Source organism: Botryllus schlosseri, chromosome 15, assembly GCF_051294905.1.
Source record: "Botryllus schlosseri isolate E-star chromosome 15, Bs_hap1, whole genome shotgun sequence".
In the NCBI taxonomy this organism is placed as follows: domain Eukaryota; kingdom Metazoa; phylum Chordata; class Ascidiacea; order Stolidobranchia; family Styelidae; genus Botryllus; species Botryllus schlosseri.
In genome coordinates this window covers 7,417,348-7,441,632 of record NC_137250.1, presented here as the reverse complement: position 1 = coordinate 7,441,632, position 24,285 = coordinate 7,417,348, and the positions used below count along the sequence as shown (strand labels likewise).

Sequence of the window (24,285 nt, the reverse complement as noted above, 5' to 3'; positions counted from 1 at the left end):
TTGATAACTAATAAACAAAAACAACAACAAAATTAACTAACGAACGAAAAGAAAAATAAGACACATTATCATGGACCAATTCGAAATACAATTTAGCCGTAATTAGAGATAAGGGAATGAAAACATTGTTTTTAAATGCACAAGAGTCTAAATTGCGGAGATTAGGTGGCAGCTTGTTCCAAACATTGACACCAATAAAACTAATCGAATTTTGTACTAGACTGGTAGACTGGTAGAGTGGTGTTGCACAGACAGAGACAAGTTAGAAGAAAATCTGGTATGATGTTGGTGGGTATCTGAAGGTATCGTGAACAGATTATCAAAATATAGTGGCAGTTCACCCTGATGATAGGTGTGTAAAATGCTCCTGGCCTATTTTATTACAGTTATCATTATATCACATTTTACTCAACTACTTTTTGACCCGTATGTTATTGATTTGCACGGTTGATAATTAACACTCTCTTTCCCTAGAAGTGCATAATATCCAATATCCTAGATTTCTTTCATTATGCAATCGTTCTCGCCAGTCCGAAGGACGCACGCCAAAATCGGACTATAACGATTCATGATTGGTTGATATGAACGGTCTTCAATCTCAACTACCCTCGTAATGGACACGATTCAATTAAAAATCGCAAGTTAAACGAAATGTTTTATATTCAATAGAAAAGAACATGGAAACACAGTAACAAAAAGCAATGAATAAAGTTTCGTTTTTGCGTTTACGCCTAGTCAGCAGAATAGAACAGCAGTACATGTCCACATCAAAAAATATAATCTATATAATCGGATAAACTTAATGAGATCTGACACCGATAGGGTTCTTTCAGAGATATTCATGACACATCCTTTGCTGAGTATATACAACAAAGAAATCGAGCAATGACAGACAACTACATCCTGGTAGATATAAATGATATAAATTAGAAAAACATCACAAAGCTCAAGATTATAGACAAACAGACATGACGACCTCAACAGTTATTATGTCTTCAAATGCAAACCGGCTGTATATTCCTGTATACTACATAATACATTTAAAGCGAAACGGGTGCCCAGAAAAAATTTAACGTCGAATCATCGCAAATTACTGACCAAGACATAAATAAAAGTCATAAATATTGCACAGAAAAGCGACATGACACATCAGTGATTGCTGGTAAATCCACACACACAAAGTGATGAATATCAGAATGGGAGACGAAAGACGATAATCTGAGGTAAAGTTAGCTGGGTGCCTTGCAAATACACAATCGAAGAGTCTTTATTTGTTCACCATCAATTCTAAACTCTGATACATGCACATATACGAGTCACATAGCAATCTGCGTTTGAGTTCCGGCATCAACTTTTCGTCTTCTTCCAGTATCTCGCTTTCGTCGAGGTTCAGCCACTTTTCGACATCTGGACAGCGGGTAATCTGTGGAATGTTGTACCCGTTTTGTTCGCCCACGCGATCGGCCATGCTGTCAAAGAACACCCAGGACGCGTCTCTGCCGTAACCGCATCTGAAAAAATGAAATATTCTGAATCAACCTACATTAGAATTAGGAAGTATGATCGAAGGATATTGAAAAGTAGAATGTAGTTTCGGGATGTTGGCAGGCATTCGGGCAGTAATAGGGTTACCACACGTCCTCTATAGCTTTGACAGGCCGGCGATTGCACAGGCACAACTAAAACTCTCCATAAATGGGCCAAAAACCGGATTTTGACGACGGCGATGATGCTAGAGTGGGTAAATCGGGAGTAGAGTTAGAAAAATGACCTTCATTTTTAGTCAACACAGAAGAGTATCATGTTAGAGCGGATATTTCGGGAGTCGAGTTGAAAGAACTACCCTTTTTTAGTGAACGCAATGCTATTTCTAGTAAAAATTTTCACAAATTACCCGTCACCTCGTTAGATTTCAAAAGTTATATGATTTATAAATAGCAGGGCCGGCCAACCCGTGGCCCGCGAGAAGGTTTTGAGTGGCCCGCGAGGTAATTTCCAAAATTAGTAATATTATCAAAAATGGACTGCAGATTGTGCTGTGAGCTTGCAAGGCCAACCAAAAATCTGATTAGTCTGGCTGCAACACTTAAGTTGTGATAAAATATCAGATCCAACGCATTGGCAGATCCATGAGCCAGTCACATATTGGTACATCTTCGTACACTACAATAAAGCAGAATAATTTGCGATAGATTTATCAAAAGTAAAAATTTTCCACACGCTTCGCGCAACATGATGTCACTCGATTTCTTGCTTCTAATAATGTTACCCTTTGTGAAGATGAAAGAACGCCTAATATATCGGATTGAGTCCAACTATATTCGCGATTACGAGACAAAGTGTCGTTTAACATATGCGACCTGCGTTTGCGCTCGCAGAAAGACCGTCGACTATATGAAACCTAGGCACAAAATGATTGACGCATGTTGGTCGAAGCTTTCGATATAGATATGTCCAGACGCCGAATAGTCCTTCCCTTGCAAACTGAGCCTATTGATATACAGCAGACCCGCAATATATTCAAGTGACGATATTACTGACCTATGGACTTCGAAAAATTTTCGCGCTTCTTGTAGCCCGCGCAGTAATTTGTCATTCAAATGTGGCCCTTTGGCTGAAAAGGTTGGCCACCCCTGATAAAAAGTGTCCTCTTTTCCGGTTCTCAAAATATGGTAACGCTAGTACTTTTTCCAAACACACTAGATCAGGGGTCGGCAACCTTTTGCTAGTCGCGGGCCAAATTTCGGGTGTACAACCTTTTGGCGGGCCGGATTATTTCTTAGTACTATGTTTTACGCTCACTTCGGTACATTATCCTACATCGCTGCAATCTCAATTATACCAATCCGAAGACACATGTATTTACACTTCAACGACACAGAATAATTGTGACAATTGACGCAGCTTGCTTTGTGAAAGGTTTTCAACTTCTGTTAACAAGTCAGATGAAACAAGAATCAGACCCTATTCAAAATGGACGTCCGAAATACGTGATCTTAGCTTGCTCTTCGTGAATTTCATTGTTCAAAACTATTGTTCACATGCGTACGTGCTGCCAAAAATCGATGCAATTTCTTTTGTATTGCTGGTAAAGCTGGGATAAAGACCAATTTCAAGAACGTACTCGTTGTCAAAGTCATGCAGCGATATGCTCTTTGTATGAAATTTGTCATTCAATTCAACTGCATCGCATTTCAGAGAGGCCCATTTGAAATTTTCAGGCAATGGTATTGGCGTCCACATTAAACAGAGTACTGAATAGTCAGAATTCATTTTGTAGAGAAGGAATGTCGGAAAAGCGGGTGAATATTTAGTAGTTAAATTTCGTATCACAGTTACAAATGTAGTGTTGGTACTAGGTTCCCTTTCTCTCCTCCAGTATAGGAAAGTGAGCATAATTTTTTTTGTACTGTTGACATTTCCAGAGTCACAGATTTGTTTTGAATGCGCCTCAACATCTCATGTATATAGTTGTTTTCTCCCTGAAGTTGCAAGTTCAATTTGTTCAGATGTGACGTTAAATGTACCAGGAAAGCAAGATGAGATACCCATTTTCGATTACAAGATTATGAGTCGGCGATATTTGTATTTTCGAGGAAAGTTGCTATTTCATTTCTCAGCTCATACACTCGCGTAAGCATAGCTGCCCGACTCAATGAGCGAACATGACAGATATAGGCCTACATGCCATCGCCATATTGATTATCTGCTTCTAGTAATATCTGGCGTAACTGACTCAGTTGATGAGACAAAAATCATATTAACAGTTTTCACCATTGTGGCCAAAACACTATTCAGGTTTTTTGTCTTGGCACACAATGCCTTCTGGAAAATCAAACTATAGACAGGCTAACTAACATACGGAGGCTAGTTATCTATAATTGAATAGTTTGAGATTCCGTCATTGCGTCTGAGATGCTCCAAGCGTTTTTTGAAGCAAAGGAAGAACACCTTTATTGTCACACCCCGTTAGAGTGATTAACCCTTTAAAAAAGCATGGAACACCTTCGGTTGCGAGATACACGCGATTGATAAGCACTGATCCAGTCTAGTCTATCTCCATCTCCTACTTCAACCACCTTCGTTTTATGGCGTAACAATAGACTAATACGATGTAGGCTACTATTATATCGTAGCAATGCCGCATTTTTTTCATGCAGCTCATTATGAAGCGGCGGGCCGTATTCTTGTGATAACTAGGTATTATGTCGCGGGCCGGACGATTTCGCTTGGCGGGCCGGATCCGGCCCGCGGGCCGTAGGTTGCCGACCCTTGCACTAGATGTTTACAATATTTCCACTTCTACTTTTGACACATTGTATATTGAAAAGAGGAAGTATATTATGATAAGCTTGCCACAATTTTACGAGTAAAATAGTCGTAATGTAACTGCCTCTATATCAGAGTAACTGTACATATTTTAGTCGATTTGCATCAGTGCTCTCAAACTTTTTTGCCATGGTGCAGCCTTAAAAGTTTTAGCTCTAACTCATTCACCCCTGTCAAGTAAAGCTACATAAACGCCATGAATGACTAAAAATAAATCATCAGTTTTATCTGCCCGCGAACAAATTGTCACATATCGTTGTTCACGCTGCTTGATATATGTGTACAAACTGAAGGTCGCACGTACATATGGCGCAAAAATTTACCAATTACAGAGGCTGATTCCTACAAGCAAGTCAAAAGTCACGGATTTCACACTGAGTATATAATCTGCTGATTTTGGGTGTAAATGTTCTCATGCACCCCTGTGAACGCTTTTGTACTGGTGCACCCCATGCAGATTTTCATGTACCTTGCCATGTCTTGTAAACTGCTACTTCTACTCGAGTAGAAACAATAACTACTTCGACCATGTATGCTTATGATACTTCCACTTCAAATTCGCAATGATTAGGTAATAAGCTAGTAACATAGTAGCGATAAGATGGATTCAACCGTTAGTTCATATAGAGGCATCTTCCAGAAAGCACATACTTGGCGAATGAAACATAGTGACTGGTGGCGATGCACACGACGGCAAACAGCTCCATGGTGTGCGGCTGGATTGCTGGCTGGTCGCCTTGCGTTTCCTCTAGTCTCTGATACATCTCTCTGTTTGAAAGAGAAATTGTAGCGTTAAGCGATCTTACTCTAGTGTCCTAGTATCGCCGACAATCGAGCTGATCATTCATAACCCTCATCCGATTAGAGGGGTCATTCGAATTTCAAGGGCTACTTTCAGGCGGCATTTAGACGATTAGCGACATTTCAAGGACTATTAACCTATTTCTGCGAGTAACGATTGATCACAAGCACTATTTCAGTGGTTCTTCACCGGGGTTCACACTCACACAAACCCCAGGGACTCACTGAGCCAGTGTCAATAGGTCAGAGGTCAAGACATATACCTGACTCAATTTGCAGTTAGTAATGTATATTAGTATTCATTATAATATTTTGTGTGAAAATCATGGTGTTATACTGTTGCACATATTGTAATGATCCCGAATATTTCAAGCCGAGACTCGTCAGGGGTGATTGTCAGCAACTAGTCGAGAATTGGAAAGAACGTTATAGGCTATATCAACAATCGTTTCACAAAATATGGCGTCACTAGCATGAAATTTCAAATAATCGGGGCGAAGAGAGCTCAAAGCTTTTCATGCCGTTGGCGTCGTATTTTGTGATACGATTGTTGCTATACAATGTTCTTTCCAACTCTCTACTAAATAGGCTTTTGGAAGTACAGAACTTCGATATTGCAGCAAACAATACGTTCACGTTGCCAAATTTATTCCACTCGAAGCTTTTCGACTGGCTCTCATCAGGAGCGAACGCCAGTAAGCAAGGTTAACCAAGTTCGATATATAGAAATAATTTTGTCGTTGCTCTACTAGTTGCTGGCGATTACCCCTGACGAGTGACAGCCGAAAATATTCGGGTACTTTTCGATATGAATATACTATTCAATTGGGCAATGTATTAGAAATGTAATGCGGGAGATTTTTGTTTTCGTGCCTAGCCAAAAATGTGGGGTTCTCTGAAGGCGTAAGGGTTAGCTAGGTTGGTTGGGGTTAATAACCACGGCACTAATTAATCAATAGGTACTATGGCATAAAATTTTGATACAAGTGGATGATCCTTTCATAGACTACATGTAATAGCAATAAAAGCCACTTACTTATAACCTTCCGGGACTTTGATTGCTTTATATTTGTGATTCGCACGCTTCCTATGCTTGTGAATGCGTTTAGCACAGACCGCGCAAAAAGAGTACTTTGTCTCCTGTGAAATGTAAAGGTCGTTGTTACTATAACATTCCTCAATCTGGCAAAATTCGGTTGAGCAAGGAACACATTCTCATCCATCCCAATGCGGATAATAACAATCGCAAAACTGAACACAGCTAAAAGGTAATCAAAGTAGTGAGGTTAATTCAAAAATCATATTTGGTTTTACAGTTAACTGGGGGTGGCGAATTGCCACTTTAGACACTGCGGGGCGTGACTAATGTAAAATGTCCAATGACAACGGAAATAGGCACAGTTTTGAAAATATATACAGTACACCCAGTTGTCATGACTATTTCCCATGTAAAAGTGATGAAAAATACTTTTCACTTGACAAAATCTGAAGTGTAAAAAGTAAAAAGTAAAAATTTGAAGTAGTCTAGAAAACTAACCACAGGAGTAAGGGGTACGCAAATCTTACTCGAATACCCCAAAACAGGAGATTACTTTGTTTGACCGCCTCTGAATACAGAATACTACAAGTCGGCAAAAAACTCACATCCATATTGCTTTCGACGTAACAGTCGCGACATTCGTACTCCGCCAACGATTCGCAAACATCGCAAGCCCGCGGAATTTCTTCGACCAAATTGCTGATGTCCAATTGCAGGGTAGGCTTGAGCCGTTTGTACATTTTATATTCTTTACCGAACCTGCCAAGGAAAAGAAAATATTCGTACAATTAGAAGCAGCAGTATCTGCATTTCGCATATTCATGATACGTTATGATCGGGAAATTGCCCATCCCTTTGATAACGCAAATAAAACCAATAAATTACTTGAACGTAGGACATAGTTTCGCCATGTCACAAACTAACATTCCATTAGAAGGCATGTGATTCAAAATCGGTGGTGAATTTTCAATTTTTTCCACTCTGTTACCATGCTAGTTCACCACAAACATTACAAAAACACAAAATACAGTTTTTATTCACCGCAAACATTGGAAATTAGTGAAAAACGTACAAATCCATTTTTCCTGAAAACCAGTAGGCCTACCGCTCGCTTGTGTGACCACACAACTTCCAAGCAAAAAAGTGCAGCATCGTACAACGTGCGCGCCAGACTTACCTCGGCATTTGCAATATCAGACACACGGGCGCGTTACGAAACTTCAAATCGGCGCTTATCAAGGATTTTTCGAGCAATTGCTGCGTGCTGGGACACTTGAACTTTTCGTCTCTCTCCATGAAGATTTGATAAAAGAAGCCCTCGTGCGCCGAGTTGGAATCGCCTTGTCGCAATTCGTGCAATGGTTCGGCTTTAAAAACCTGTGAAACGAACACTATTCAGAACATCAAAAAAGTGGTGCTGGCATCGCAATTGCTGATGTGCCAAATGGGTAACGACCTAATAGATTAGGGTGCGGACGTAATAATAGAAAACTAGAGACTAGGCAGAATAACTCAGTCACAAAAATATTCCTGACAAACGGCGAATACACACCAATTCGTGTGATTGCCCAGAAAGTCCTTTTACACTATAATATTAAATTGGAATCGAGATATAACGAATCAAATATAAATTGACCCTTGTAGTCTTCTCAAACAGCAGTCAGCACGTAGAGTATTTTAGCGCACTGCGATTGCAATCGAAAAACAGGTAATTAAGCCAAACCTGGTGCAGGAGGGTGTTCAGAAACTCTTCCGGGTCTTTTTCCTCGTTCACCAGCCCCGAGGTGGACCCCAGCTTGTCGAGTAGTTTCCGTAACTGCATAATCTTGTCAGCCCGCACAAAATGGTGTTTTCGCAGTGGGTTTATTATAGACTCTCGCAACAACTTCATAAAACAAAGGATAACGATATTAATATAACTCGATGATTTGCGGAATAACAACAAATACCTGTTGCGCCTCGTCATATTCGGGCAAATCGCCGCGTTTGCGTGGACGAAATAAGACTGTGTCTAACACTTGTGAGTATGCAAATAAACTGCAAAAGAGATCACAGACACAGATTAGCGACACACTCGCAAATGGTACAGTATTTAGATCACATGAATCACTTGACTTGACACACTTTAAATATTTCGGTGACCTGATTGAAAAATTGAATGTGAAGACATTTACAAGGTTGCTTTTACTTCTACATAAGTACCAGCGATGAATACTTTGACCATCTCTGGAGATAATTGAGAGTAGCGTACATAATGAAAAGGCTTGCTTACTAACAGTTCAGTCATGTCACCTATTTAAATCTACGATATGCCCGCCACATGTAAATATCAGATTAACTAACCTGAATAACGTGCTGTCTAAATAGCACGAGTTGTGATGGCCCTGAATGCCACGCTTTAGACCGACCATATCGCTTGCAAGTCTCATGGGCGGGTGGACGTTTTCTTGAACTACGGGAGATTCCATGCTCCCGAAATCTGTCGGCAAAGGCGAGTGCGCGACGGAGAACGCAAAGTCTTCAGAAAAGACAAAATAACAATTTATTTCATAACACCTAAGCATCGTTTGTCATAATACAGTCTTGAATTGTTGCGTACAAGGTACAATAGACTACTTTAGTCGAGTTTTCGAGCGAAGTCAGGTCATAATTGATAAGTAGGGGTAGCAGCAGTATGGTCCGACCAAAATAACCTATACATCACATGAAAACTGCACAGCAGTAGTCAACAGTGTGGCTGGTAACTCTTGGCAATATAATCATATAAATTAAAAGCATCACTTAAAAATGGTAGTCTGGTGACCGAGTCTTTACAAAGGAATAGGAAAGACAATTATTACTACATTTCAAAGACGGTGTCAAGTGCATTTACAATAGATATCAACAAAGTGTGCCCGTTACAGAAACCATGGCCATCTTCCAAACATGATATTGGAAAATTCAAACTATTAGATATGCTAAGTCGATTTTGAAGGCGAGTTTAGGTACTAAACCAGCCAAAACAGACGGCTTTTCCGTAACTGTGATTGTGCGACTAATCAGTCACAATACGATTATTCAAATACGATGCAGTTACACAGTCACAAGTCTGATTATTACCTGGGTTTGAAAACCGCGGGTCCTTCCTGCAGAATTTTAAAAACACAAACTGCCCCTTGCCCGCCTCGCAAGAGAAGTATTGAACTCCGTCGTACCAGCCGTCATTCCCGTTCGGGATTGTGCTTTCAAGTTCTATGCCAGCAGCAGTTTCGCCTTCCTGTAACATACTTTTCATAGTAATATGGTTGGAGAGATTTAAACCATGGTTACAGATGAAACATAATGGATAGTATGTTGAGTGTAAGCCATTTATTTGCCTCTATTATTCGAACTTTCCTGCCGCTGAGCAGCGACGTCATAATTGATGCTATGATTCCTATCATAGTCGGTATACAATCTTCTTTTAAATTCTCTATGATTTGCTGACGAGTGTCAGCCGAAAATATTCGGGTACATTTCAATGACTATATTATTGAATTGGAAACGAAAGTTCTGCACCTATTCTTAAATTACATGCGGCTCGCGATTTCGGAAAGCTTGACACTCTCAACGCAATGAGAAACAGAATAGTATCAAGTGCAACAGTAATAGACAGAATGGAATCATTTAGCAATAAGGATAATCAAATGAAGTCTGTGACAAAACACTCTAATTCGGAAAAGAATTCACGAAGTAATTCATCACCACTTTTTCAAACTGACCAGCCCTAGAATCTTTTCTGTGGCAGAAACACACATGCACGACCGCAATATAACACCATGCCACAACCACGGAATAAACACGATAGAAACTCGGACAGACAACACAGGGTCATATCAGCTGTGTGCGTAACCGGTGATTTCCAGGATACAGTCATATTTAATTACACATTCTCAATGACAGGGTGCAGTTTATCACCATGAACTACAAAGCACATAGACACATTGAAACTATGACATGAATGACACTATAGATAGACATCAAAAATAAATTAACGGGATCACGGTTGATGTGAAATTAGCACGAACAGCTGACAATTTCAACTTTGAATCTGCAGTTATTGTGAGTAATTCTTGGTCGTTAATAGTAGGGGGAGATGTGGTACCGATGAGACACTGGGACCGAAAATACTGGAAAAATTCTCTATGATAATCCAATGATTACACTCCGTGAAATTGTTTACAATTGAATCTTGCCAAAATATTACCTCACATGCACATAATTTTGACCTGCGTGAGTTGTGAAGTCTGTGACAGATGTTTTCTGTTTGAGGTGATAAAATAAATGTCGATCGACGTACATTTTTTTTCTTTGTAACCTTCAACACGAACAAACCAGCAATCATTTTTAATATCAAGTGTAAGGGCTTGTATCACGATATGAAACGACAGATATTGTTCATTCAATACCATTATTGAGTGCACTTTTTTCAATTCAATTACAAAATTCATAGGGTGGGCGTCGATAATAACATATAGCCAAATTAAGCAACATAGTTGGAATAACTAATCACTCAATATCAGAAACACGCCTACATACCCGTGGTATTTTATCGCTATAACAAGCAATTTTGAAGTTAAAATGTCGATTTACGGGCAATATGTGTATGCCCTCAGGCCTCAGATGTATTAAGATGTGTTAGTTTGAGCCCAAATCGGAACATCATTTTATGCAAACATTTGAGGTGGTGACCAAAGATTCGTCTTTTGCTTGCTGTCGCTTAGAATATTATAATACACGGCAAGAAGAGTAGGAACATCCGACTTTTTGAGCGTATGTCTCAAAGGTCCCAAGGTCGTGCGCCTTTGGACCCACCCGGTGGGGACCGATGATACAATTGAGCAACAAATTTTGAACATTAAAAGTATTTTTTGAAAAGGCGGATATTCATGTATATATCTGGGGCAGGTGGAGCTTGGATCAAAGTGTTGAGCCGGCAAAAGATCTGCTGTTATCGGCTGAAAATTCGTGGGTCAGAGATCATTTTGCAATCGGTACCACATCTCCCCTACAAACAAATCACAATGACATGTCCGTTCGGTCGCGAGGGGTAAAAATATAGGCAGTTTTCATGACGTCACAGAAAGTTTGTTTCGATATATTTCATATTGTTAACATACGTTCTTACATGTAGCTGTGAAGCTGCTAATAAATGCTCTGTATTGGCTCAAAACTCCTATATCACTATGGCTCTAATCGTAAAAGGCTGTCTAATCCATGCATGTGCAGATATCCAGAAAGCACCACAACATTCGATTAAAGATGCTTATCTAAAGACACAAAAAATGCAAGATTTATGCTTTAACGCATCAGATACACATATCATGCACATGTAGCCGACGACAGGTTCACGTCAAAAGCAACTACATGTACCTGCGAATCTACAACAGGTAGACGGATCTGTACTGGGCTTTTACGCTAAGAATGCATCCAGCTGCCGTTAATTTTGACAAAGGATACATCACATATGATACTCTACCTCCTCAAGTTTGCCAATCCACTTAATGACACCGTACACTGGTCCAGTGTTATTCAACGATCCGACCGCTGTGCTTGGGACTTCGACCATGGTGCCAATCTCCATATCGTGTATTTCTTTGAGATCAACATCAGGAAACTCGACTGAAAATGCGACATCCATAACGAAAACACAACGGTATAATTTTGAAACAAATTACAACGTACGTTTTGTTATTGTCTCCATAGGGACAACTTGAGCCAGCTTCCCGCTGTAAGCACGGACATCTGGTATTGTGTGTACTTTTCGACGAGGGATTGAGACCATGGGACTGGCTCTTATATCTGAAAATGTTTGAGAATACGTCAGCCAGTTGGTTTAATCGAAGCTAGGCAATTGTCAATCGGACACAGTCTGCCTAAAATCAATTATCAATAGGCCTACAATCGATTTTTTGTGCTTGGAGAATAGTTAATACTTTTGTTGATTGTCACTCTGCGTGTACAGCTTTTCGGAACAAATTTGAATGCGTTAAAACGTGATCAGTATTTCAACAACTTATATTCTTCATACCGGTGTGAAATCTCACGATATTTGAGGGATGAATAATGAACAAATCGCCTACGATATGATTGTTGAATGTTGATAGACAGTGTTATTCTCAATTCTGCATAGTAACTGACGATTGCCCCTGGCGAGTCTCAGCCGAAAATACTTGGGTATATTTCAATATGAATATATATTGTTGAAACCACCTATAACCTGGGTCAATTCACAGGTGTCTGATAACGGCTGTGGTCACATGAAAGCGAATCGCTGTTGGAAGTATGATTCATAAAACAAAATCTGTGAATTTAAATAAAGGCAAGTAAAATCGTAAAACATAGTTGGCTATTGCATGTCACACACCATAGACTACCATACGGCGTACATATTGCAAAGTAACTTACCAGGAACAGTAACATTTTCCCTCGGACGCGTTGATTTTCCGGGCATCTGAAGCGGGATAACAGTGGTTTAAAAAGACCAATTACATCCACAGCAGCACACACACACATACACACAAAAGAACAGCTATCAAATTGAAATTTGTATTTTGATAACGTCATAGCACCAGAGGCGGTAAAAATAGTCACAGATGACACCCAAGTGAAAGTAGAAGAAGTGACTTAAAATTTTACTCAAGCAATAGTACAAGTATTGCAGGGCTGGTTTTGCCTAAAAGTAGAAGCAGAAGTAGCCTAAAACATTAACCACTCAAGTGAGTAAAGGAAGTAGGCAAAACCTTCTCGTGTAATAGGACGTAGGGCGTTGTATATTTTTGCTCTTGATGTTTTAGCAGTATATAGCCAACACCAGGGGTGGCCAACCTTTTCGGCCAAAGGGCCACCCAGATGCAATTGACGAACTGTTGCGCGGGCCACCAGCCGCACGAAGCGCAAAGATTTTTTCAAGTTCATAGGTCAATAATGTGTTGCTTGAGTATGTTGCGGGTCTGCTGTATATCGCTGGGCTCAGTTTGCAAGGAATGGACTATTCGGCGCCTGGGCATATCGATATCGAAAGCTTCGGCCAACATGCGTCAATTATTTTGTGCGTAGGTTTCATCGTCGACGGTCTTTCTGCGAGCGCAAACACACAGCCGCATGTTGGATGAAACTTTGTCTCGATCTGGTACAATAGGCGTTCTTTCATTTCAGAAAGGGTTAACAATATTAAAAGCAAGAAATCGAGTGACAGCATGTTGCGCAAAGCGTAAAGAAAATTTTCACATTGGACAAATCTATCGCAAATTATTCTGCTACGAAGATCTGCCAGAATGTGACTGGCTCATAGATATGCCTATGCGTCAGAACTGATATTTTAGTCATCGCATCTCAAGTATTGCGGACAGAGTATTCAAATTTTTGGTTGGCCTTCCAAGTGCACAATCTGTGCAATCCATTATTGATAATATTATCAATTTCGGAAATTACCTCGCGGGCCACTCAAAACCTTCTCGCGGGCCACAGGTTGGCCGGCCCTGGCCTACATTGTATCATGATACAGATACACACGATATGCTGCTGGACAAGGAAGGTGCATAAATAACCTTGTAAGACTTTATAAGTCTTGCACCACCCCTCAATAGGGTGGAGTGAAAAATGAAAATTTTTGAATTTCAAAAAAGGGTCTTGATATGTGGTGCCAAATAGTAAACAAATAAATTCAATCATAATTTTGGGTTCGCACACCCTCTAGTGGTCGTGCAATTTCACCGAACGAGCCAAAAACAGCTAATTTCGCCATATCTGGATCATCACTTACACTAGAAAGTCAGTTTTGGGCTTAAAAGATGCAGAAGCAACATGTTTCTATCTCACTTCCATAGAACTTACTCTTAAAAATGAACAGAAAAAAGGTTACAAGCAAATTTCTCATTTTATAGGTAAAATTAAGCACTGAAGCAGTGGGTAGGATGTCAAAAGCGTGTAGTGATTGATCTTATGACTGAGCATTGAGAAACATGCCCTATCAATTAGAACTACTTTTAAAAACTTGCTCAAACAAATGAAACCCCCTACAAGCATAAATAGGGCTCGGGCATCGAATAGAGACTGATAAAACTGTATTTAAAACAGCGTCCATTGGTAGTGCAGCGTCACGATATCGGTAAGTTTATAACAACGGCCCTCATGAGATTTCTTACCAAAATGCTGTGGTAGGGTTTGTATCATATTTGTCACAAAGTTCCTGAATGAAAGCACGAAAATTGAAAATACACATTCAAAACACAAACATCAATTTTATACTGGAAACAGGATTTTTTTTGTAGCAGTATCACATGAACATGAGTATCAGTGTGTACAAACAATAAAGTCATGTTTAGTATCGAAAGATTTCATCTGGTTTCAAGACTGCAGTTTTTGTCTGATGAGGCCATCTCTACGTTTAAATCCTGAAACATTGAGCAGATTCTTATGTCACCACTGTCACATGTCTATCCACTGCCTGGTTGTGGCAAGGATAACTGAGCCTTAATGGTGATGATCATAGGTTTGCCAGCTCGTGATCAGACAAGGTCTTGATTGCGATGCAGGCGGCTCTTCAATATTTTTGAGGTTTAAGTTGACAATTTGGTGGAAAGATTAAGCCTTGATGTTGATAACTGGAATTTGGAAGAATCTGATGCTGGTGAGAGAGAGAGAGAGAGAGTCTTTATTTTCATCGAACCAAAATGTCAATGTTTCTGCTTTAGGGTTTGGTTTCATTTATATATCCTCCTTCAAAGTCGTCAATTGGAACCAGATCTGCAATATTTAGAGGCTGGGCCCATCGTTCATTCAATATGGTTGACTCTCGCGTCTCAAATTTCAAAGTAGCCTACTATGTGGGACAGAGTCATCCATCGAGAAATCGGAACTGTCTTGCTCAATTCTGCATGGAGGTCCATTTTCCGTCATGGTTAGAAATAAAAATGCACAATTCCATTGTTGAACGTGCTAAAAATTTCCACAATATAGTTTCCCGTGTCACAAAGCTGACTGATACCTGAATTCACTATCTTGCACTATCTTTGCTACGAAGAAATGCTCATTTTGAACATCCAGAAAACGTTTTGCTGGGAATGCTTTGGTGACAAGGAGGGAAACGTCCGAAGATTTACAGTTAACAAGATTACAGCTATGCGCAGAACAACCACACCATAGCATATTCCAATTATGAATTTGAAGGAAGATATATAAATGACACCAAACCTAAAAACAGCGACATTGAGCATCAGTTTCTTCCAAATTCCAGTTATCAACATCAAGGCTTAATCTTTCCACCAAATTGTCAACTTAAACCACAAAGATATTGAACAGACGCATGCAATGAAGACCTTGGCAGATGTCGGGGTGGAAAACCTAAGATCATCACCATTAAGGCTCAGTCATCCTTGCCACAAACAGGCAGTGGAAAGACATTAAAACGTGGTTACTGAAGCATCCACACATGTTTCAGGATTTTAACGTAAAGATAGCTTCATCCGACAAAAACTGAAGTCTTGAAAGCAGATGAAATCTTTCAATACTAAACATGATTTTAATGTTCGTGCACAGTGATACTCATGTGATACTGCTACAAAAATTTTCCGTTTCCAGTATAGAATTGATGTTTGTGTTTTGAATGTGTATTTTCAATTTTTGTGCTTTCATTCAGGAGCTTTGTGACAAATATGATACAAACCCTACGACAGCATTTTGGTATGAAATCTCATGAGGGCCGTTGTTATAAACTTACCGATATCGTGACGCTGCACTACCAATGGACGCTGTTTTAAATACAGTTTTAGCAGTCTCTATTCGATGCCCGAGCCCTATTTATGCTTGTAGGGGGTTTCATTTGTTTGAGCAAGTTTTGAAAAGTAGTTCTAATTGATAGGGTATGTTTCTCAATGCTCAGTCATAAGATCAATCACTACACGCTTTTGACATCCTACCCCCTGCTTCAGTGCTTAATTTTACCTATAAAATGAGAAATTTGCTTGTAACTTTTTTTCTGTTCATTTTTAAGAGCAAGTTCTATGGAAGTGAGATAGAAACATGTTGCTTCTGCATCTTTTAAGCCCAAAACTGACTTTCTAGTGTAAGTGATGATCAAGATATGGCGAAATTAGCTGTTTTTGGCTCGTTCAGTGAAATTGCACGACCACTAGAGGGTGTACGGACCCAAAATTATGATAGAATTTATTTGTTTACAATTTGGCACCACATATCAAGACCCTTTTTTGAAATTCAAAAATTTTCATTTTTCACTCCACCCTACCCCTCAATGCTATCCCGGTAACGCTGAGCGCCAAGCGGGGAAGCTACAGATACCAGTGTTACTAATCAGGCCTTTGGTCTGACCTGGCCGGGGATTGAACCCACGATCTACCGATCAAAAAGCGGGACACTCCAGCGGGTGCACCATTACACCACCTTGTCGGTTTGCTACTTGTCAACTGCTTTGCAGGCATAAGGTGCAATTTTCTGGAGCCATGCTTCAAGACGCCTACCTTATCATGAGAAGTCCCGCTGCTGTATATATCCACGTCGTTATCCGAAAGATCAGAATTGTCTTGAGTAATCGACCTGTGTCTATCCGAGTCACGCACATAGCCATGTCCGTCTCTAGCCATTATGGTACCCGACGTAGCCCGATACAAATCGTTTGTCGACATTGGCATCACAGTTTTTTTCGAAGACCGATGCCAATCATCGGGCCCGGCGCCGATAACGCTCGGACTAGAATGGGAAGTTCTACGCTGGTCGAGTACCGGCCGACCGTTGCGATGGTACCGGTGCGAGGGGGAACTGTTCGGGTTCCTCCGATACTTTTTCGTGGACGTGCTGGGCTCGGCACCGAACCGGTCCTGCAAAATACACGGAATTTAGTCATACCACTCAAGTGACGATGCAGCCGTGTTGCGAGAGATGATTTTTCCCCTACTAAAATTATATGCCCGAGGTACAGAACATCAATATACAATTGAATATTAAATTCAGACTACAGCTTCTCGATCCAGCTAAAATCCCAGCGTTCAGTCTCAAGATCAAAATGCGCAGAAAAAATTACAACACCATGCACAAGTAGCCTACATTGACCGACGCGAATGGCTCGTGGGCAGTAAATTTGGCAATATAAAATTGGGACCCACGATTGCTCACCAAGTTACAGAGCGTTTGGTCTCGCACGCCAATTTTATACAATCAAGGCTTTGTTCTGACCCGGAATTGAACCCAAGACCTACCAGATATCCTGTCGACAGGGGTGACTGACAAATACTTTCTCGGGAACCAATACCGATTATATACTCAAAGTATTAGATTAATACTTTTCCCCATGCTCCAACGATACTAGCTCCAAATTTAAATGGCAATGTCATGTGCCAACGTGGAATAGGATTCTGCAAGACTGGCTAATATGAATCACGGCATTGGAAATGACGCATATAAAGTCACGGTGAGTTCACAATTTCAGAACCGGCCTATGCCGATAGCTAAGACTGTAAGAGCCACACATTCGTCTGAAGCACAAAAAGGATTGATTTTTCGAAATTACATGCCAGTGATGTCATATTTTGTGATACGATTGTTTCTACAATGTTTTTTCCCTAATTCCCTACCAGTTGCTGACGATTACCACTGGCGCGCGTCAGCAGAAAATATTCGGGTTCATTTCAAAATGAATATGCCATTCAATCGCATCATATCGAAGTTCTGCACCTCCAAGAAACTCCTCAAAAAAGATTGAGCAAAAATCGTGCCGCGTTACTGCAAACGGATAATCTACTTCAAATTTTACACGACAATCAATGCGCTCGGCAGTGAATTAAAGCGCGACACTAAAACAGTTGTTCCATCACTCTTAATCCACACACCACAAGGAGACGTAAATCATTCCAATCGACCACAAGCACTACTTGAACACGAATTAGCAACAGTTCCCAGAGGTAGAAATAACACAAAGTTGACATCGCCAAAAGACCAGGCGAACTCCACGAATACATCGCATAACTGAAATAGCACGCAGATTACCTCATAGCTATGATTGCTTTCGGGCGAAGTGTGCGTTTCGGCAAGGTTGGCGGGCAGCACCCCGCTCAACGGCACAAGGGCGGCGTGATTCTGCTTGGTGTGGAACAAGTGTTTTCCGCTGTACAGTCCGGTGCCGTTTCCGACCGCGCGGTCCAAATCGATCCCGACGTAGATCTCCCGATTGTGATTGCCGGGCAGGCGGCCTAGATAGCAATGCTTTAGCGACATTTCCTACTAATACAAATCTGCCAGAGTGCGGAACCTCATTATACATTTGAATAATATATTCATATCCACTACACGAGGCTTCACTCATCAGAGCATGCCGTCTAGCTTATACAACTACTTGTAAAGGAATGAGGTTAATATAATTCTGATCTAATTTGTGACATGTTTCTATTCTCTGATGGAATTGCGATGATTTGACAAGATACAGAACCAGAACCTTTCCTCACGATAATTCGTGACACATACAAGTTTATCCCACACGTGCTTACAGATGTAGGCCTGCTAGTAACACAGTACCGTACACTACTCCACACACCTATAAATACGACTTTGCCTTTTTCTTGACTCTCCTGGCCATCCACTTCGGTAAAAATGTACACTTCCGCGCCGTGCTTTATAGGAAGCTTACTCAATTCCTCCTTTGAGATATTGAGAGTGAAGGGGCAGGTTTCGGGGCTCTGCGACACTACAAAGAGATCAACAGAGTATCACATTGCGAGGTACCTGTTTCTGGATGACACACACGAACGAGTAATTTGCATATTGCTACAAAACCAAATCAGTTTGTTTTGCATTCATGTGGAACACCGTCACACATTCCCACCATGAATAGAGATTGTTTAGTATCCGACGAGGGTATTTCCAGGGCTACGCCAGTTGAATTGTTTGCAGAATAAAGGAGGTACCTGCTTGATGTCGACTGGCTTTGTTTCTTCTCGCACCTGAACGTGGTGACATAGTTCTGTGTGATGAGTTTCGGGCTATTGTGATTCGGTTCAGAGGCACGAAAACACCACAGTCAGTACCGCAATCGAAGTACCTGCGATCACACACAACAGTTACATCACTTACTCCAGAATCAGACTGAACAAATAGAAATATGTAATCAAATAAATAGATAGTTGCCGTTTGAAGTTCACCTAAATGCTCTCAAAGTATTTAATCGATACACATTTAATCGATAATTCAGCGGTTCTCAACGTTTTTGACCAGGCATACTGGTAAAACTAATGTTGCAGAACGATAAACCTTCAAAGTCCAAATTAATCCCAAATATATTTACAATATATATGCAATTCAATGTAGCATTAGATACTTCATTTAACGCTGCCGTTTTTATATCAAATATTTGGCACTTCTTCGATATAGCCTACCCCCGAGATCTAAATTTATAAACGGAAAAATAAGTTCTTTTTTCATGTTGGGTACGAAATATTAGGGTTGGAAGTGGGTTAGGGTTATGGTTGGGGTTAGGGTATACCAATATTAGGGTTGTGGGTGAAAGATATTAGGGTTAGTGGATGGCAGATATTAGGGTTGTTTGAAAGACGTATATCAGGGTTATATGTGATAAAATCCAATAACTAACATCCGAAACCCCCAACCCGAATATCTTTTATCCCAGAACCCTAACATCCGTCATCTTCCAACCCTATTATCTCCCTCTCACAACCCTAATATCCCGCACCCACAACCCTAATATCTCCCACCCACACCCCTAATATTGGGAAGCCCTAACCCACTTCCAACCCTAATATCCAGCACCCACAACTCAAATCTCATCTCAATCCCAAACACGAAAAAGAATTTATTTTTTCGTTAAGACCATTCAGACCATTAACTTGATTGTGACTGTTTGGTATCGTTTGAAAGAACTGCGACTTCGTTGTTTGCTATATAGCCACTATTATACCGTCATGCGTCGTGTAATTGGTAGGAAATACTAAATGTTCCGTACATAAAATTTGGCCACATACTGAAGATTATTGACACAACTGCGTTTTAGGTGGACTGAGATAGTGATATAATAAAGGAAACAGTAACACCAGGTTAGTGGTTTGAGTCAACATAAACTAGACAACAGTATTTCATCCCTATCAGCCTCTTGTGGGATCTATACGTTCAAGTACTTCAAAATCTACTTCTACTGCATAGAATTTGAAAAGTAGAATTACTTAAAGAGTTAACACCGGTACATTTCTTATCTCAAGGCCAAGCGAAGTGCTTTTGAAGTGAATTTTTCTGATAGATATACAATATTTCTGTACAGGTTATAGAGTACGAAAATATGGTGATATAGTATTCTCGGTTACGCTAGATTTCAAAGAAGCAAAATTAGGTTGAAACTGTTATACTATTTCACATGGCAATCAAGGACTCTCAACTCCTACGGAGGAATTCACTTAACGGAAATTTCCCATATGTTCCAAATTCCAATTAGCGATCACGATGGTTGAGAAGGACCATTAGCAACTACTTAATGGTGACCAACCTCGGATCCGTCTCGTAAACGTCATTAGCGTGATTACGGAATTTACAGAAAGCATATGTTCTCAACTTTAGCCAAGATAATGTTGACGCCACATTAATCCTGGATCAATAATTGCTACAAAATATGGACAGCGAACCATTAACAATGATTGTACTAGATTACATGGATTGCAAACCAGTAGCAAACGCATACTTGCAACTGATCATCATCATCATCATTGGTTTAATAGCAATTTTGATCAGTTCAATACACCACAAAAATGCGATACAATGAAAAGATAGAAGGTGTCGAAGCGGCTTAGAGTAGTCTATTGAATCAGACACCCACCTTGGCCTAGGCGATGTAAAGAGGAGGCATGCACACTGAATGAAAAGTAACTAGAAGATAGTATAGGAAAAAGCAAGCGACAAAATGGGGTGGCGTGTCATGGAGGCGGATTATTATAAAAAGTATGGACACGACTGACAAAATCCATCATCATTAAAATTGCAATACATCTCCCAGCCTGTCAACTATGGCAGATGCAGTATGTCAGTTGTTGGCTATTAAACTTATCATTTCATCCCCAGCCTTCATCAATTTCCAAATAATGAATCAAAAATCGTATATCATTTTAGATACTGTACCAAATTCAAAACCGTTTTTTGTTTTTTCGGATAAATAAAATTTCAGAAAAATTTGTCGGTTCCAGCACCCGATTCGTTGCTGCTAAATTTTGTACACATTGCGCATTGTCAGATTTATGATACTGTGATGTTATCAACATCAAGGTATTCAACAACTTAACACACTACGCCAAATGAAGCGAAGACTGATCAATACATAGGCCTACTGTGCTTCGATTCAGATAGTTGGGGTTGGTAATACTCAAAATTCGAAAAATTTCCATGGCTTCACGTACATTATTCATAGAAAGCATCATAGATCAGCTCACACCTACTTGAGAATGAAAAAATTATTCCAAAAACTTTGGCTTCAAAGGCTACCAATTGAAGCTCGCAAAAATTCTGCACAAGTGTAGGCTAGAGTAAAACAAACTCAACATTAGAATAAAATTATGAGAACCAATCACAATTAAAAGACACAACGATCTAATATGTACGGTGAATGGATTGGACAAATATCTATATCGGAATTGAAATCCAACATTCAACTTATACACAAGAAAGAAACATGTTAACATGAATGAAGCTTGTTTCTACAAGATAACAAACTTGGCCCATCGTCAAGCAAGGTCAACTTGCTACAATATAGCGCGCACGGCGTTAATAATGATCCATCAGTTATATTTGTAAGGTCATTTCCATTAAGTACTACAACTCTAACCTTGTTTTTCCAACCGTCCCGTTACTGTTCCCTATTCCATCTGCATTGAAAAGTTCCACCCCAAAGTGGGTGCCTTCCTTATCCCTCATCATTCCTTTATATCGGATGACTCCTTGAAAATTACAAGGTAGGCTATTAAAGATAAATCTTTAAGAATTATGCAACCCAGCCAGTCCATAATGCCTCGGTTATCAATATACATGAATGTAGGACATATATTCATATTGGAATAAACATCAAGTGGCAAGTGTCATCCGAAAATATTCGGGTTCATTTCAATATAAATAATTCATTCAATTGCATACTGAGCTTTTGTGCCTCAAAGTGTCACTTCAATCACTAAATACAAGAAAATATTGACACAACGGAATCGATGAGCCAGAAATGGATATCAGTGCCTACTACGTCTATAACAAAAGATGACGAGATAGCGTAATGGTTAAGCATCTGGCATCTTGATCGGTAGGTCGTGGGTTCGATTCCCGGCCGGGTCAGACCAAAGACCTGATTAGTAATACTGGTATCCATGGCTTCCCTGCTTGGCGGTCATGCGTTACTGGGATAGCATGGAGGGGTGGTGCATGACTTGGAGAGCCGTAGTAAAGGCTATATCTGCACTTCCTTGTCCAGCGGCATATGCACATCATGCACTCATGGTATGCATATGTGCAGATCGTGTGTATGTGTATCATGAGTCGGTGTATATGCCGCAAAAAACATCAAGGACAAAAATAAACTACGTCCTTTCCTTTCCTTGTTTGCTCCTTCAGATGAGGTGGATTGAAACACTGTGCCAGCTACAGCCAAGAAGGACTGATCGCTAAATCAAAATCTACATAAGGTAAATTCGCTGATTGTAATTTATTCTGATAAAAGAATGAGTATATGCAATTCTCATGCAGGACAAATATAATAGATCACATTGGTGATCTGCGGGAAATCGGGTTTATCTAATTGACGCCGAGGCAATTTTCACCAAAACATGCATCGATCGGAATTGGGCTACGTCAGCAGCCAGTAGAGTCAACGGTATATATCATTGAAAATTGGTCTTGCCCAGCCAATGCAGTCGAAAATGCTTGAGAAGTTACAAATCTGAGACCTAGCCCTAACTTCTACCACAAGCTCTGCATGAAAGATACACTAAGGTTTTCTGGGTGATTTGGTCGAATATGTGTCATGCATTGCAGCATTGGATAACATGACAGTAGCGTGATAGTTCTAGCTAAAATGTGGTATTTACCTAGAATCTCTCCAGATTGATTAGGTATTCGCACGAAAACTTCGTCTCCCACCACCATTTCCAAGCCATCGGCAAGTCGATCTTTCTCGCGATATACCTCGAACCTCGCCCGACAGCTGGACATAGCAACGAGGAGTTGGTACACCCCCTGGGAAATAGAACAGAAATTAGACTATCAATACTTGAAATTTGTTCCATCCGTCTTATTTCAATTTCAAGATATCTAATCTTAATTACGTCACTGAGTGCAGCCAAATCCTTCTCAGGACAGTTGAATATGTCATTAGTTTCAGAGTTCTTGCATAACACTCTGCCATCTCCAACGCTGCGGTCCGTTTTTACTTCCCTCAATAGAGTGCCTGCAAAAGGGATACATAAATGAATTTGAAGCTTACATATAGCCTACACATCTGGCTTGAAAGTAGCCAATAACTATTGGCCTACATTCAATTAATTTTGACTGGTACATTCAATATGATCCTGAGATCTTTACTATAGATAGATGGATTAATGAAAGGTTGATATGTCCTCCTCACCTTGAAAATATTGTTTCGTTTCTACTCTTTCTGATGGCTCTTTCCTTTTAGATCTTGTGTTATGATGATCCACATAAATATCATTCAACAATATATATCCTCCGCCTAGTTCTTCATCTGATGGTACTACATAATACCCCAACTCTGCCATAATCACTGTAAAAGATTTTAAATAAGTCTGACAGTTAAAATACAGCGTACCCACGCCAAGGGCAGATATATAGCCAATCAACCCAGTTCACACTGAAAAATGAATGGACACCACACATATTCCCTCTGGGGGAATTTTTTGCATGAGAGAGTAATGGGAAAAAGGCAATTTGAGATAACATATAGAAGAAAAACAAACCTCTCTCGTTTGTCCATTCATTCTTCTAATAGTAGCAGACATGACAGCACAGTGCACACTGGTAGTATTCTTATTGTGCTTACAGCAGTGTTATTTGGACACTGAAGTCGAGCTATCGCAACTGGGTATTTTTAATGGACAAGT

At 40.1% G+C, this 24,285-nt stretch overlaps 1 protein-coding gene across 2 annotated transcripts; it reads right to left on the bottom strand.

The window, feature by feature from the left end:
- Positions 1 to 642: 642 nt before the first annotated feature.
- LOC145458009 (ubiquitin carboxyl-terminal hydrolase CYLD-like) lies at positions 643 to 23,959 on the bottom strand. 2 transcript variants are annotated; one of them, XM_080336302.1, is made up of 21 exons: positions 23,793 to 23,959; positions 23,494 to 23,615; positions 23,257 to 23,404; positions 22,014 to 22,125; positions 19,102 to 19,235; positions 18,732 to 18,881; positions 18,188 to 18,390; positions 16,666 to 17,022; positions 12,596 to 12,641; positions 11,873 to 11,989; positions 11,667 to 11,809; positions 11,561 to 11,605; positions 9,269 to 9,425; positions 8,513 to 8,687; positions 8,119 to 8,206; positions 7,893 to 8,054; positions 7,347 to 7,546; positions 6,775 to 6,928; positions 6,167 to 6,270; positions 4,981 to 5,097; positions 643 to 1,511 (listed from the first exon to the last, which is right to left on the bottom strand). In XM_080336302.1, the coding sequence occupies exons 1-21, from the start codon at positions 23,941 to 23,943 to the stop codon at positions 1,268 to 1,270; spliced, it is 3,129 nt and encodes a 1,042-aa protein (XP_080192428.1). In that variant the 5' UTR covers positions 23,944 to 23,959; the 3' UTR covers positions 643 to 1,267. The 2 variants fall into 2 exon arrangements, with proteins under 2 accessions (XP_080192428.1, XP_080192429.1); XM_080336303.1 differs by lacking the exon at positions 11,561 to 11,605 and having other exon boundaries at positions 23,793 to 23,958.
- Positions 23,960 to 24,285: the final 326 nt, after the last annotated feature.